This window comes from Magnolia sinica, chromosome 16 (genome assembly GCF_029962835.1).
Source record: "Magnolia sinica isolate HGM2019 chromosome 16, MsV1, whole genome shotgun sequence".
Taxonomy (NCBI): Eukaryota; Viridiplantae; Streptophyta; class Magnoliopsida; order Magnoliales; family Magnoliaceae; genus Magnolia; species Magnolia sinica.
In genome coordinates, this window is record NC_080588.1 from 41172477 (window position 1) to 41189598 (window position 17122).

Here is a 17122-nt window from a genome sequence, read left to right on the forward strand (position 1 = left end):
TGTGGGAATGTTGTAATCGCTTAGTTATTTCCTTTGCTATTTATTTCTTTATTCCTCAGTATCGGTTTGAGATTTTAATACACAAATCGTTATAGGAATTAGGTTGTCCTACCATAAGCCATTGGTTTTTGGTGTAAGGTTGTCCTTAGAACAACATCTGTATCAACCTCTCAATACCTGTACACTTAAGGTTGTTTTACATTTATACATTGTAGATTGTTTAATTGCTATCTTTATTTATATTTGTTTAAATTCCACATTTAATTTTTAATTTGGCATAGTCTTATTCCCACCCCCCCCCCCCTAGGAATACTAGCTCAGCCTTTTCACCCTTGATTCAAGTTCCCGCGTGGAGCTAGTGGCCCCAAGTTATGCAAACAGCTTCCTAGAGGACCAGTTTGATTAGACAACAATTCTTAAGGCTTTAAGCATATTGAAAATTTATAGATTTGAAGGGCCCATAAATAAGATCAATTGGGCTCGATCTAGGGTGGCTACGCCCACCAGTTTTTGTCCCATGGATGGCCTAGATTGGGCCTGGAATTTGCTCCAAGCTAAGGTACAAATTGGGCCTGGTTTGGCCCAAACTAAGCTACAACATCAAGGTCTCAAAGGCTCGGGCCCAATGAAATTTGGCTAATCGGCCTAGCCCATTTAGGTGGCCCAAATGTGATTGGGATGGACCAGCGATGTGGCCCATTTTAATAGCCCTTCCACCATCTAGAGACTGGTTAGAAGCCCTACTCGTTGCTTGAGCGCGGCCCGCTACATATATGGGTGGCCCACTGGTTTCAATGTGTGGCTCACTAGTTTTTAGAGTGAGGCCTAGCGTGCGGCTCACTGTACTTCATGGCGAGGCCCACTGTACTTTATGGTGAGTCCCACTACAATTTAGATGTGGTGCAGCCCACCTGACTCTCAGCATGCGGCCCACTCTTTTCAAATGTGGTGCGGCCCACCTGATTTGAATGTGGTGTGGCCCACCTGATTCTCAACGTGCGGCCCACTCTTTTCAGATGTGGTGCAACCCACCTAACTCTCTTCAAATTTTATGGCCCATTTGGATGCCGTTTCAGTCCAAGTTGGAGGCCACGTTAACAGAGCACCTTCAACCCAAATCAACGCCTGATAAAGGCCTGGTTTCATTATAGTTTTAGGCCAGTTGGGACCTGATTTCAACTCCTATCAGGGTCCGTTTATAGGCCATTTTCAGTCCATTTTGGGGCCCAGATAAAGGCCCAATTTCTGCCACATTTCTGGCCTAACTGAGGGCCTTCTTTCAATCATTTCCATGGCTAGGTGAATGCCGAGTTTCAGCCCTTAAGCAATCTAATACCGGCCTAATTTTAATCCGTTTACATGGCCTGATGAAGGCTTGCTTCGGTCTATTTGCACAGCCTAGCTTAAGGCGTTTTCAGCTCACATAATACCCTCCAATCTTAGTCGATGGAAACTCTCATGGCGAAGTGCCCATGAGCAAAAGAAAAGCAAGGAGAGGTAGATCATTACCTGACTAACTCTGACATTAGCTAACTTAGCTTAACTCAGGGATAGTCGTAGTGATAGATACCTACAAATATATGTATTCGAATTAGCAATTAAGGTTGAAAATGGAAGGACTGACCAAGGCAAGCCTCGAGCCCTTACCTGATGGGTTCCTAGTCTCAAAACTCACTGAGGAAACACCTTCTCTCCACTGAGTCGAGCTAGAGACAGGCCGAGTCGAGCTGAGTAGCAGTGACTTACTCACTTGATCTCTCTCTCTCTCTCTCTCTCTCTTTCCTTTCTCTCCCTCTTTTCTCCTTTCTCTCTTTGGTGCGAATCCCGAGAGTAGCAACAGTGCCCTTTTATAGACGTGGGAGAGAGTGCTCCAACGGCTAGGAAGGAAACTGCACTTTCATGGGCCCTCCTTGAAAAATGGTAATGCATGGGGTCCATTTGATCCTGGGGATGGATTCCCACTGCAATGGCCCACTAGAAAAGTATAATTTCAGCTCTGGTGGGGCCCATCTCGTGATCATGGGTCACGCAATTTAACAGGGAAGATGGAGTGGTCATTTCCCTGCGGTACCTTGAGATGATCTGGTCCGTTTGAGCGAGCCAGATGGAGCCTCTGATCAACATGGGGTCCAATTTTTGGACCTCAAATGTGAGTTTCAGTTCATCTCACAAGAAATTCTGATTGTCATCACTTTCTCATGAGATGAGATGTTTTTCTCTCTCATCTCATTCTACCTCACAAGGAAGGGCTAGGATCGCTCCACGTGGCCCAAGGAATGGCCAGAGGTGTGTCAGGGTCCATTTCTTAAAAGGAAAAGTCTGCTTTTGCCTTTCCTTGCCACAGACAGTTGCTCAGCTATATTTAGCAGTGAGAGAGAGCTCTCTCGCAAGGGCGAGTGGATGACTATGATCTCCTAGCCAAATTGACATTGGCTTGCTCGTTAAGCCCCCTAATAGCCCATTATCCAAGGATCCAAACCACACGTGAACTCTTGAACGGCTCTACCCCAAAATCGTCGCTCCTCTACATGGGCTCGAAAGCCTATAGGGTTATGATCAGACGGGCCCCATGAATTCAACGAACAGTTTCGATCATTCGGATAGTGCCCAGGGTCAGCCACTTTAAAGGCCATCATTCGTCCATTTTCAAATAGGGTGTTAGAGGGAGAAAATTTCACTTTTTGGTTTTGGGTCGGTCAAAACCGGTTTGACCGACTCGGTTCATGCAGTGCACATTGTGCACGAGTTCACAAGGTGCACTCGTACACCGTGTGGGGTCCACTGTAATGGTTGTGCTAAATCTACTCTGTCCAATTATCTTGGGGGCCCAACTTAGGTGTCCTAGCCCAGTTGGGGTGGGGCTGAGGCTCAAGTGGGTCGTATTACACGTCCTAATCTCTATTTAACCTAATATATGCTGATGTGATGGCTAGATCGGTTTGATACTTAATTTCAATAGCTAATTATTGATTTAAGGCACAATGGGGGCTTGGTTGGCCATCCACTAGCCTTCGAAGACCGATCATTAGAGTGTCGTTACAATTAGTTGATTTTGAAACTATTCTGACTTAAGGTGTATGATCAAGGTTACTTCTTGACTGATGTAGAGTGCAATTCAGCTCCAAGGGCCTCTGATGGGTGGGATTAACAATGAATGGAAGCCCCATCCTACACACATCGAGTATAAGTTGTTTGGTTAATTGACTTTGGATTTCTATCGATGTAGTTCTAAGTGGTAACACCCATGTACCAAAGGTGCGGGGTGTTATAGTCTACCCTCCTTAAAAAAAAATTTCCCTCAAAATTAATTGTGGTGTGTTGTTGAACAAGTGAGGGTACTTTTCCATGACCTCTGCTTCTTGTTCCCAAGTTGCTTCTTCCTCGCCATGGTGAACTAGAGGACCTTGACCAGTGGTATCATCTTCGTCTGTAAAACTTGCTCCTTGCGGTCCAAGATGCGAATAGGCTCCTTCGTATATGAAGCATCCTCAGTGAGCTCGACCTACTCCCAGCTGACGATATGCAACTCATCTAGCATATACTTCTTCAGCATGGATATGTGGAAGACGTTTGAATGTTGGTCAAAGCAATAGGCAATGCCAAGTGGTATGCTATGGCTCCCACATGATCTAATATCTCGAAGGGCCCAATAAATCGCAGCGCCAACTTTCCCTTCTGCCTAAACTTCATCAAGCCCTTCATAGGTGAGATCTTCAAGAATACATGATTGCCCACTATGAATTCCAATTCACGTCATTGATTATCCGCATAGCTCTTCTGTCTGCTCTGAGTGGTGTGTAATTGCTTCTGAACAATGTCAATGACCTGGGTAGTAGCTTGGACAAGCTCACGTCCTAACAATCTTCTCTCTTCGACCTCTGCCCAACACTAAGGGGCTCAGCAAGGGTGACCATAGAGAACCTCATATGGCACCATGCTTATGCTAGACTGGAAACTATTGTTGTATGCAAATTCTGCCAGAGCCAAGTGATCGTCCCAGTTGCCCTAAAAGTCTAGAACGCATGCCCTTAACATGTCCTCCAAGATCTGATTCGCCCTCTCAATCTACCCGTCTGTCTAAGGGTGGAATGTTGTGCTGAACTTGAGCTCTATGCCTATCTCTTCTTCCAACCTCTTCCAAAAGGTGGAGGTAAACCTGGAGTCTTGGTCCAATATTATCTCCTGCAGAACTCCGTAGGATTGTATGACTTCTTGGATGTATAACTTCGCCAAACTATCGATAGAATCTGTCGTGTGAATTGGGAGGAATCAGACAGCCTTTGTCAACCTATCAACGATGACCTAGATCGAGTCGTGCTTGCTTTGCATCCTAGGAAGGCCGGATATGAAATCCATGGAGATGTTGTCCCACTTCCATTCAGCTAGCAGCAGTGGCTAAAGGAGGCCAGCAGGCTTGTGATGCTCGACCTTAATCTTCTGGCATACCATACACTTCATCACAAATCCTGAGATGTCCCTCTTCATGTTGTTCCACCAGTACTATCTTTTAACGTCATTGTACATCTTAGTACTACCCTGGTGGATAGTTAACTTGGAATGGTAGGCTTCTACCATAACTTCTTTCCTTAAATTGGCATTGTTTGGAATGCATGCTCGCCCTTGATATCGAAGCCCCCATCACCACCAATCCTCCAACGAGCATTTCTTCTCCTCTACACCTTTCCTTCATCTTGACAAGCCACTCATCCTGGTCCTGGAAAGAGATTACTTGTCGAACTAGGGTCGGCTCTGTAGTCAATAGAGCCACATAAGCATCAGGCTTGTCGAGGGTAAGCTAGATGTCAAAGTCCTACACAAACTCCATCATCTCCCACTCTTCGATCATCATAGTGGCTATCATCTCGAGCTTCTTTTTCCAGCTTAGTGCATCAGCCACGGAGTTTGCCTTACTCAGATGGTACGATATGTCGAAGTGGAAGTCGTTGAGAGTCTCTATCCACCGACAATGGTGCATGTTCAAATCCTTCTACCTAAATATGTATTTTAGGCTCTCGTGGTCGCAGAACAACTGAAATTCTTCCCCATAGAGATAATGTCTCCATATTTTTAGGGTGAAGACCACTACTGCCAACTCCAGATTGTGCATCGGATAATTCTCTTCGTGCTCTTCAACTTCCTTGAAGCGTAAGTGATTACTTTATCATTTTACATCAGCATGCATCCTCATCCGAACTTTGACGCATCGCTGTAAACCACAAACATCTCTCCTTCTTGTGGAAGAGTGAGTACTGGCAAGGAAGTCAGTCTCATTTTCAGCTCTTGGAAAGCTGCTTTCGTATTCTCATCCCACGTAAATCGGTTGTTTTTCTTCATCAGTTAGGTGAGCGGTCCCATGATCCTGAAGAAGTCCTTGATAAAGCGTCTATACCCTACCATGCCCAGAGGGCTTTGAACCTTAGTGACTGTAGTGGGCTACTCCCACTTAGATACTGCTTCCACTTTGGCTGGATCAACCATTATTCCTTTCACTTTTATTACATGTCCCAGGAACTTTACTTCATCTTCCCAGAACTCGCATTTACTCAGCTTGGCATACAACTGATTCTCCATCATAGTATTCAACATTGTGCGCAGGTGTTGTTTGTGTTCTTCTCGACTCTTCGAGTAAACCAGGATATCATCGATGAACATGATCACAAACCAGTCTAGGTATGGCATGAACACCCGGTTCATCAAGTCCATGAACATGGCTGGGGCGTCTCGGGCAAGAAGGTGTGAGCGGATGGTGCGCTAGAAATCTTTCTCTACTCTCATTGCCTTGTCTACCAATTCTGAAAAATCCTCAAAAATCCCATGCACACAGTCAAGACTGTATCCTGGGCTTAAGTCCTTTAAAATTCTATAACTTGTACTCATCGTCCTCGAGGGCCTTCGGTACATATCGAGACAGCTCATCAAATCACGCCTCGTACTAGGCAATCATTAGGTTACCCTGCTCTAGCTTCAAGAATTGCGTAATCTTTTCATTTCATCATGATCGTGGAAAGTATTTCTCTACGAACTTCATCCTGAAGCTGGCTTAAGTCCAAGCATACCCAGCTGGCATGCATCTCTGCACACTCTCCCACCAGTTCTCGGCCTCTCCTTCTAACAGGTACGTGGCCAGACCATCTGAGAGTCCGAGCACTCTAGTGGCCTCATCATTTTGGTGATCCTCGCCAACCAGTGTTCTACCTGAACTAGATCAAGTGCTCCCCCAATGGTTGGCGGCCGGAGCCTTTGGAAGCGGTCGAATACATCTGAGCCCCTGATGTCCCTATCATGGGATGTCGCCCTATGGTCTCTATCCCACAGAGTATGCATCATCAGTGCGTGCATGTCCTGCTGCTGTCATGCAATGTATCCTGTTGTTGTTGCAAAGCGACAGTCATCTGCGCAAAGGCCGCTGCCCCTTTAAGGGAGTCTGCAGGTACATTAGCTGATGGCATCCTCTACTCAAAATACTAGGAGGGCAGCCCTGATGGAATGACCTAAGGGGAAGGTGAATCCCCTATGGCTTCGGACTCCATGTCCCAGTTTGCCACTCCAGGCAGGAGGCCTAGCGTATACACAGGACTACGCTCCGGCTGGCATTCCATTGACGGAAGGGGATGTATGTCGACCATACGGTCTGATATGATCACAACATAGGTGGCATGGCATCCTGTGAGGTTAAAATTGCATGTTTCAGGTATCGGAGAAAAGATTCTAGTTAATTATGTAAGTGCTATGTTTTCTAGCTTCTATTATTGTCAAATTTTGTAGTGCCAAAACCTCTTGGAATTTATGTCTTGTGTAGCTCATCTACAAATTCAAGACAGTGCATCTCATGTACAAGATCAAAGGTCTTTATCTCAAGAACTTCAAATGCAAGATCAAGAGATATACAAGTTCAAGTACATAGTTCCCTCCTTCAAACTTCAAAGTTCAAGGTTTCAAAGTTACATCTAAAGGCAAGGCAATAGTCTTCACTTTAGTACTCAAAATACAAGACAAGTACTTCAATTTCAAGCTTCATCTTATGTCAAGATCTCAAGCTTCATAAACTTCAAAGAACGACTATCAACTGAAGCAAAAGAAGATTCAATGTTCATATATTGCATACAAGGTATGAATGACCCTAGATTGGCCATAGGATAGGTCATTTTGAATACGTAATCTAATTGGGTCATTTCATAAATGTATAGTCTATTTTTTTACTATTCTTAGACTATGTTCAACTAGTCCTAGCACTGGCTTGACCAGTCCAAGAAATCCTCGATCAGTCCTAAGTTTGTTACTTATTTTTAGGATTTTTTGTTAAAGCCTCGACCAGTGCTGGAGACTGCTCAACCAATCATGTGAACAGTGCTCAACCAGTCATGCAGGCTCGACTCAAAGTCTAGCAACTAATTTGAGTTTCACACTACCAATCATGGACAATACTCGACCGGTCGTGGAGGCCACTCCACCGGTCGTGCAGGTCCTTCGACCATTCGTGGAACATTTTGATCTTATCATGCCCAACTTTTTAAAATTTTGTTGGTCATTCGACCAGTCGAACCGACCTCAAGACCAGTCGTAGATGCGATTTTTACACTTATAAATAAAGCATGAATTTCAGAGTTTGATATCCAATTCAAGCAAAATCAATACACCACTCTTAGAGATAAGTTAGTGATATTCTTAAGCTATTTAGTGCTCATTTCATATTCTCTTTAATTAGCTTTTTGCATTTGATTTTATATTCTGCATTCAAATTTTATGTAAAGGATGGATTAAAGTATTCTCATTTCTTGGAATCAAAATCAAATCAAGCTAGCCCAAGGTGATTTAATTTAAAGTCAATTTAGAACTTAAAACCATTTCATAAGTGAGTGTGAACATTTAATATCTACATTGAACTTCTACTCCGAATTGATTCTTTCGGGCTGCATCAAAAGGAGAATATCTAGATAAGTATTTTACTGTTTTGAAAATTCATTATTTTGGTTTCATTGAGATTGTACTAGAAAAATCTCTTTCTTTTGGTTCGTCTGAGGTGATTTAGAAAACTCAGAGTGTGAGGTTTTTTGAATTGTCTAAGCCCACTTGAATGACACAAATGTGAAGGTTTTAGGTGAACCTTGAAAAACTTATTTTGATAATGAACGCTAATATCCACTGAGTGAGGATATTAGGAGTGGAGTAGTTGTGTGGCTATTTTTCTAAATAATTGGTGTACACACAAGCGAACCATTATAATTTCTGGTCTTGTGGTAATTGATTAATTATTTCATTTTGTGGATGTTGAAATTTCCTTTTATGTAATTGTGGAGAATGTTGTAATTTCTTTTATGCAAGTGTGGGAGTGTTGTAATAGCTTAGTTATTTCCTTTGCTATTTATTTATTTATTCCTCTGTATCGGTTTCAAATTTTGATACACAGACCATTCTAGGAATCAGGTTGTCCTACCATAAGCCATTGGTTTTTGGTGTAAGCTTATCCTTCGAACAACATCTATATCAACCTCTCAATACTTATACACCTAAGGTTGTTTTACATTTCTGTATTGTGGGATTGTTTAAATACTATCTTTATTTATATTTGTTTAAATTTTGCATTTAATTTTTAATTTGGCATAGTCCTATTCACCCCCTCTAAGACTCTTAGCTCGGCCTTTTCAAGTGGTATTAGAGACTAATAACTTGTTTTAATTATTATTTCTTTTAGATTAATTTCTTGAGTTAACCGATCTGAGTTTTGTAAGATGTCAAATTTTGATAGCCTTTTAGTCACTAGGACTCCACCATTTAATGGCTCCAATTATGCCTATTGGAAAGCCGGGATGAGAATTTTCTTAAAATCCATGGATGAGAGCGTGTGGCAAGCCACGGTGACTAATTAGACCCCTCCTACCACAGAAGTGATTGGTACCGATGGATCTGTAACTGTAAAAGTAACACCTTATTTTTCTTAGACCAATCTTCAGAAAAGTGACAGTAGTGTCAATGCAAAGGCTCTAAATACTATCACTTGTGCACTATCACCAGATGAATTCAAGAGAATTATATCCTGTGATACAGCAAAGCAAGCCTGGGATGTTTTGGAAATGACACACAAGGGAACAACAATTGTCAAGAAATCTAAAGTCCAAATCCTCACAACCAAATTTGAGGAAAAACATATGGAAGAAAGTGAAACTTTCATGGACTTTTATACAAGATTAAATGACATTGTTAACTCTATGTAGGGTCTTGGTGATAGAATCCCAGAAAGTAAAATCTGTGCAAAGATACTACGCTCACTACCTGAACGGTTCAATTCAAAGGTGACTGCGATCCAGGAACTTCGTGATATGGATAATATGAGGGTAGAAGAATTAGTTGGCTCATTACAGACCTATTAGTTAAACTTTAAAGCTCCTAAAGGTAAATCCATCACTCTTAAATCTTTTAAAAGTATTTCTCAAGAAAGTAGTAATTCTGATTTAGAAAATTCTGAAGATGATATGGCCCTTTTATCTAAAAAGTTTTATAAGATTTTCAAAAGTAAAAAGAGGGTTGACTTTCAAAAACCTAATGAAAAGAAAAGATCTAAATCTAAAACCTGAAAATCTTTAAAAGACAGTCAATGTTACAACTGCCGTGAATATGGGCATTTAACAAACAAATGTCCTAAAAAGGACAAACCTAAAAGGAACGAAATGTTGGCTTCTTGGGATGAATCTTCCAACTCTAAAGCCTCTTCTGAGTCAGTAGATTCTGAAATCGAGTCAGGTAATGAAGTCAAAGCCCTTATGACTCTAGCCAAGTTCACTTTTCAGATAATGATGATTCAACTAGTGAAGAAAATCTAAATAGTGATCATGAAAATGAAGAAGATTTTTAAGATGCTTATAATGCCTTATACAAGGAAAGTTGTAAAATTGTTATAAAACTAAAACTTCAGAAAGAAAAGTTTTCAAAACTTAAAGAAAATTTTGATAATCTTGTTTTAGAAAAATCTCACATTTCAGATAGTTTTGAAAAAATAAAGTGCGATTTAAATTTCAAAAAGTCCTTAGTTGAAAACTTAAAATCTGAAAATGAAAAGCTAAAACTTGAAGTCTCTTCACTTTTGACTTTAAAAGACACATGGAAGTATGCCCAAGGTGATCCTAAGTTAGAAAAACTTTTATCCGGATCCAGAAAATATGGCGATCGATCTGGATTGGGCTACAATAAAAGTATTCCTCCCAAACATAAGAATACTCCACCTAAATTTGTGAAAGGGGAGTCTTCAAACTCAAAAGGGAAAAGTCTGAATCAAAACTATTCTAAAAAGGCTAAGACTTTTCAAACCTTAAAACCGAAAAGCAACCATATCAATTATAAAAATCAGAATTATAATCCTTTAGCTAAGAAAATTGTTGATTTACTTAAGGAGCTCTTAAAATCTAACTCAATGGGTCGGTCTTATATCAACTACAAACATAAGAAGACTAACTATACTCCTAAACCCAAGACTGTAAAGAAATGAGTTCCTAAGGTTACTTGCTTGGTTGCCCACACTGCTTTCAAAGCTACAAGCCATTTAAAGTGGTACCAGACAGTGGTTGCTCCAGACATATAACAGGCAACAAGGGTCTGTTCACCGATCTTAAAGATATGACTGATGGTTCAATCACTTTCGGTGATGGTAGCAACTGCAGAATTGTTGGCCAAGGTATGGTTCAACTCTTTAACCTCTCTCTATTTGAGAATGTTTTATATGTAGAAGGGTTAAAACACAATTTATTAAGCATCTCTCAAATATGCGATAATAATCATAGTGTAAAATTTACTAACTTAGGGTGCGAAATTTTAAATAAAAATGGTTCTATAATATTAACTGGTCGCAGAACTTCTGAAAACTGCTACATTATAAGTGATTTAAGCTCATTTAATCTATCGTCCTACGTGGTCCATACCGGTGAGACCGAGTTATGGTATAAACGCCTTGGACATGTACACCACCGCAACTTGTATAAATTGAGCAAAAGAGAGTTGGTAAGAGGCATACCCAAAATACAGAAAATAGATAAGATATGTGGTGAATGTTAGATTGGCAAACAAACCAGGAGTACTCACAAAAAAGTGAACTCCAATGTCACATTTAAATTGCATGAACTTCTCCACATGGATCTTATTGGACCAACAAGAACGGAGAGTTGAGGGGACAAGAAGTATATACTAGTAATTGTTGATGACTTTACTAGATATATATGGGTATTCTTCTTAAGGGACAAATCAAAAACTCTTGATGAAGTAAAGAAGGGTACTTAAATGTATCCAAATGGAAAAAGGATCTCAAGTCTGTAAGATCCGTAGTGATCATGGATCAGAATTTGAGAATAACAGTTTTGAGAAGTTTTGTAGTGATCAGGGAATAACAGATGAATTCTCTGGGCCCAAAACACCACAACAAAATGGTATAGTAGAAAGAAAAAATAAAGTGCTTCAAGAAATGGCAAATGTAATGTTAAATAGTATGAAGCTCCCTAAAAATCTTTAGGCCAAAGCCGAAAATACTACTTGTTATATAATTAACCGCGTTTATACTAAAAAATCAAATGGGAAAACGGCTTATGAAATATGGTTTGATAAGAAGCCTACTGTCAAATACTTTTGAGTTTTTAGTAGCAAGTGCTACATTTTACGTGACCGAGAAAATCTGGGTAATTTTAACACCAAAAGTGATGAAGGGATATTTTTAAGGTATGATCTGAATAGTTGAGTGTATCATATTCTTAACAAGAGGACTAGTGTAATTCAGGAGTCTATTAATGTGGTTATTGACGATCACTTAAATACACCTATCTCAAGTTCAGAAAATGATGAAATTCTTCTAATTGATAAACTAGACTCTTCATCAAGTCAACATAACACTAAACTGAGGACTGTTAAAGGCCATTTAACTAATCAGATTCTTGGAAACCCTCTCACTGGTGTGCACACTCGTAAACAGTTAAAAGATATGTGTAATTATGTGTGCTTTACATCTCAGATAGAACTGGCAAATGTAAAAGAAGCCCTTTCTGATGAAAATTGGATTGTTGCGATGCAAGAAGAGCACAATCAATTTATCAAAAATGATGTTTAGTACTTAGTTCGTAGACCTAAAGATAAACACGTTATCAGAAAAAAATAGATTTTTAAAAATAAGTCTGATGAACTTGGTAATATTATTAGAAATAAGGCTAGGCTAGTTGTACAAGGGTACACTCACTACAAGAAAAATGGCTATTAGGGGCGTTTTTGGCACCGACGGCCACAAAAAATCGCCACTGTGGATGGAATGAGGGGCATTTTTATGGGGGCACCCGTGTACAAAACGGGCCACCGCCGCTTTTAAAAAATTAAAAAAAAAATCCCCCAAATTAAACCCTATCTCGAGTGGCCGTATCCCCAAATATCGAAAACCCTTACACACCTATCCTAAAATCCATCCCGCCTCTTCTTCTCCCACCTCTTTTCTACCAAAACTCATCTCCCATTTTCTCTCCTCCCTGCAATATCCAACCGAAACTCTCTCTCTCTCTCTCTCTCTCTCCCTTGTTTTCTTTATTGTGTTGTTCCTTCTTTGATCTCTCTCCAAAAATTGAAGAAAATTGAAGGAAGAAGAGAAAATCGAAGGTACTCTCTCTCTCTCTCACTTCCCCCTTCGATTATCAAGCAGCGGCAGCCATATCAGCCGTTGTCCATGGCCGCTGACATCTGTAGGTTAGTTGTTTGAAGAAATGCTTCAACCAATAACGTGTACCACTGTTGTACATTTAATCTATCTGTTTCTTTCATACTTTTTGGCCCATCCATGAGTGGACTAACCTGATATATGGGAGGGGAACAATCAACATAGATTCACCTCATTAGGAAGGGATTTTGCAAACTCATCATCTCTTTCCTTGATGTGGGAATTGAGTGGTTGTGAGAAGCTGGTATATTGGAAAGAGAGTGATAGTTCGGAAAGGTCTGAGTCCTCTTGGGAGTGGTTTTTGGTTTTGCAAAATGCAACAAGACTGGTAACAACAAATTAATCCTTTTGATGTCCATCTTTAATCATTTAATTTTTTATATGATTTTTCTTTATTTTAATGAATGCAGTAGTTGGCTTCATTTGTAGTATTGTTATAAAGGTTTAGCCTCACAAGGATATTTACTGTGTTCAGGAACTTATAATGATGTTGTTGCCCTGTTCTTAAATTGTTTCACTTGGACCTGTGTAAAGCATTTCTCTAACCTGTAGGGAAAAACACATGTGATTTCTCAACTACTGTTTTAAACTAATTTTTGGTGTAGCTGATTGGAAATTCAAAAGATTTTATTTTTGGGTTTTTTTAATTTTTTTAATTTTTTTTTTAATTTTTAATTTTCTTTTTTTTAAGTTTGAGTACTGTTTCTGCGATGGGTTTGGCTGAATTCGTATGTTGTTGGATTTTTAGTAACAAAGTCTGATTTAGTTTACTTTGATTCTCTTTTTTCCAATTCGGTTTTGAAATTTTGAATGTTAGAGAAGTGCTACTGTGATTTGTCTGGATGTATTTAAGTGACTATTTTGCTTGTTCTCTACACCATAATGAAGGACCATAGCTGGTCACAGAAAGTTGTGAGGATAGTTGAAGAGCTGATTGGGAGCCTCTCCGCATTTATGTATTTTGTTATATAGGACACGAAGATGGAGCAGGAATTCTAACAGGTTCACTTGCAGGATTGTCCATTTTAGCTTTAGTAGTCTAAAATAACTTGTTATATATATAACTTGTTAGTAAAGAAGCAATTTCATTTGGATTTTTGCTTCTTCTTCTTCTTTTTGGTTTTTGGATTGTTGCAAAAGAAGGCTACAAAATAGAGGTTTATTTTATTTTTTAATTTTTATTTTCAAGTGATTTGATTTGGGTTTTCTCTAAAATAGAGGCCCTTTGTCTATTTTATCAGTTAAATAATTGTTAGGCCATGCTATATCCATGATAGGTCTGCAATTTAACCACTATGCATAAGACTATGCAGTTCATGATTCTCCACCATAGAAACAGTCATGTTTTCCTTGCCAACCTGGAATTTGTAAAACGGACTTGCTATCTGGTGGAACACATGCATACATCAAATGTGTTATGAATCAAGTTTTCTTAACTATTTATTCTTGTCTACACGTGAGGAGCACATTATTAGCCCATAGACCTGAGTTTTGGGCCAACACATCTAAGTTGTGGCTCCACCCAATGAATAGTCAGGATCTCAATCATGTGTGGATCAAGAGTCCCATTGGAAAATTCTGAAATAGATTGGTTATAAGTCCATGAATACATTTCTTTTTCTTCACTATTTGGAGTGCTTCATGTAGCTTTTCCTTGTTTGACTGCAGGTTTGAATCCTTGAGTTGGGAGCTTTGTGTATTAAGAAATGATGTATTTTAATAAGGGAGTTTGATGTATTTTAAGAAGGGAGTTGATATCATCCACACCCACCATTTTTCTATTGTGAGAATTGAAATATTATTGCTTTTGTACTATTTCAATTCCCAAATGGAAAAATTGACTGTATGCTAGTGACAAAGGTGGGTGTAAATTGTGGCTGCTCCCTTTTTGAAATTATTGCTTGGTAGCTTCATCTGTCAAACATACTTCCTTAACATGGGTTGCTGTCAGAAATTCAATATTTGCGTTATGGTTGCAAATCTTGCAATTCATGTGTCCCAAGTTGAAAATTCTGAATAAAATCATAAGTTCATTCACTTCTGTCAGCACCAAGTCCATGAGAGCCAACAGTGGAATCGATGTTATCATTAAGGCCATTGAGAAGCTGCGCCTACGCCACAAGGAGCACATTTCTGCATGTGGGGAGGGCAAAGAGAGAAGCTTAACAAGCGACCATGAAACCGTCGACATCAACACGTTCTCATGGGTGAGGAAAATAGGTTCTCATGAATTTCCAAACGCACACGCACACACAAAGTAGCTTTCTATTATTCTTCCAAAGATGTCACAATCCATGCATTAAAGTCTGTAAATATATATGAATACACTGTCATGTCTTGGAATTCTTGTATATGGTTTGGTTGATTGTTCATTTCTAGCCACAAGGCCATTTTTGTTAGAGTGAGGTGGATATGAACTTATATCATCTTACAGGTTGCAATCGACTATACAGTGGAGAGTTGCAATGAACCTGCCTGGGTTCTTTCCGACTAACCAAAGAAGTCAAACAATTAATACCTAATAGAACACCTACATGAGAAATTTCTAAGCACCATCATCGAAAATTTCCTTGAAAAATTTCCCACCCATTATATAGATGTGAAAAGTCAACATTAGCTCTCAAACAGTTGAGGTTTGTACACTACATCAGTTCTCTTCTATTTGTTTTCTTTTCTGATTTCTTTCCTTGAAAGTTTTTGCTTTGTCCAACTTCTTCATACATAGTTTGATCTGCAGACGGTTGGATTCGCTTCTTTCAAAGTAGGGATTATGTTCCTCTAGTAAACATGTTTGCAAGTGCTAGCTAATGGAACAAAGTGACAAGAGTGAGAGAGGCAATGAAAAACAGAGGAGTTCAGAAACCAGAGCTAGGTAACAACCTCATCGAGCTACATCCAACAATTTAGCTTGAATTAGAATTTTCAAGGACTGTTGTGGATGCATTTCTTTCTTGTGTAGCAGATTTTCTATGTTGTTAGACTCCCCTCTTCTCTTTCTGTACTTTTCTCTCCCAACTTTTCTTCTTCTTTTTTTTTTCATTTTCCTTCTCCACCTGATTTGAAAATAAAAAGGGAATTCATATTTATTACTCTCCTTCCACTGATAGACAGTTCACTTTCTAGGATAAAATGGTAAATTCAATAGAGCTATTACATCTATTTGTTTTTTTTTTTTTTGGCACCATGTAAAAATTGGCAGTGACTCATCCACCTTACATATCAGATTGATTTACAGCTATACACACCATCCAGATTGTGGATCTCATTGTTGATGGAGCATTTCTAAAATCAGACATTTCTAAATCACACTGATCAAGCAATCCTAACCATCCAATTAATGGATATCATATGGATAGATGGTTAAAAATAAAAGTAAATGGTCCAAATTTGGAAGGACAAATCTGATGGTTAATGTTATCTTCTCAGTGAAGATTTTTTATTATGCACTTGTGCTCCATCCATAGATTTGGATGGTCTGGATTGCCATACAAGCATGCCATGTGTATGTCTAAAGTCTCACCACCATTTTATAAATGGTGCAAAACTAACACTTGACTCCCCTTGCTCAAGACCTGACAGATGACTTTTTTTTTCTTTTTTTCTTTTTAAATTTATGGGCAGTGAAAATTGTAATGATGGAGAAATTCCAAGTATCGCATGGTAGCTTATGTTTAAATGAAAAATGAGATAGTGCCCATATCTGATGATCAGGATTCCTCTATTGTGAAAAATGAGATAGTGCCCATATCCGTGAAATGTTCTATTAAGGGTAGGCTGAACCGCAGGATAATTTGTTGCCTTTACCAATGATTGCTAGGTTGAACAAATTCTTTAAGATTCTTGTTCAATGACCTTTATGGATATTGATCCCAAAAACATTTTAGTGCACTATTTCTAGTCTATATCCATTATATTATGAACTTACGTTTTGTGTTTGCTCTAATATAATAAGATGTCAATTTTAGATTTCTTCTCTCCCTCTCTATGCTTGAAAGAATGGGATTTTGGTTCAAATGCGTAAGATGGACATTGAAATCATTGGTCTTCTTTGATTTTTTTTTCTTTACCATTTCTTCTGTAAAGTTCTTCTAAGTTGTTTGAACTGATGCAGGTAAGAATTCTATTTTGTGTTTCATCTGCAGCATATGCGTGATCAGAAGGTACAATTTTTTTAAAAAATATCATCTAATTTCACATTATTTCCATTGCTTTATGAATATACAATTCCAAAAAAATGAGAACCAGAGGTTAACAGTACACAGACTGCTGAAATTGATGTTTTACCAATAGATCACTACTATGATGCCTTAGGAGGGCCTGAATTGGATACTCTCAGGGTACATGGACTTTTGTTTCTTTTGTTTTTTGTTGCTACTGTTGTTGTGCTCCATTTGCTTTGTTCAGCTGACAGGATATCATCTCTATAATTATAAATGTTGTTTCAAAGCA

General features: G+C 39.1%; 1 protein-coding gene across 1 annotated transcript in view; it reads left to right on the top strand.

Moving 5' to 3' along the window:
- The window catches only part of LOC131228811 (glutamine synthetase leaf isozyme, chloroplastic-like), a 37269-nt gene extending 20443 nt beyond the window's left edge, over positions 1-16826 (top strand). Inside the window, exons 4-6 of the mRNA XM_058224670.1 lie at positions 13562-13629; positions 14721-14880; positions 16785-16826. Of these exons, the coding sequence (XP_058080653.1) occupies positions 13562-13629; positions 14721-14880; positions 16785-16826 (270 nt within the window). The remainder of the gene's footprint in view (positions 1-13561; positions 13630-14720; positions 14881-16784) is intronic.
- The last annotated feature ends 296 nt before the right edge of the window (positions 16827-17122 follow it).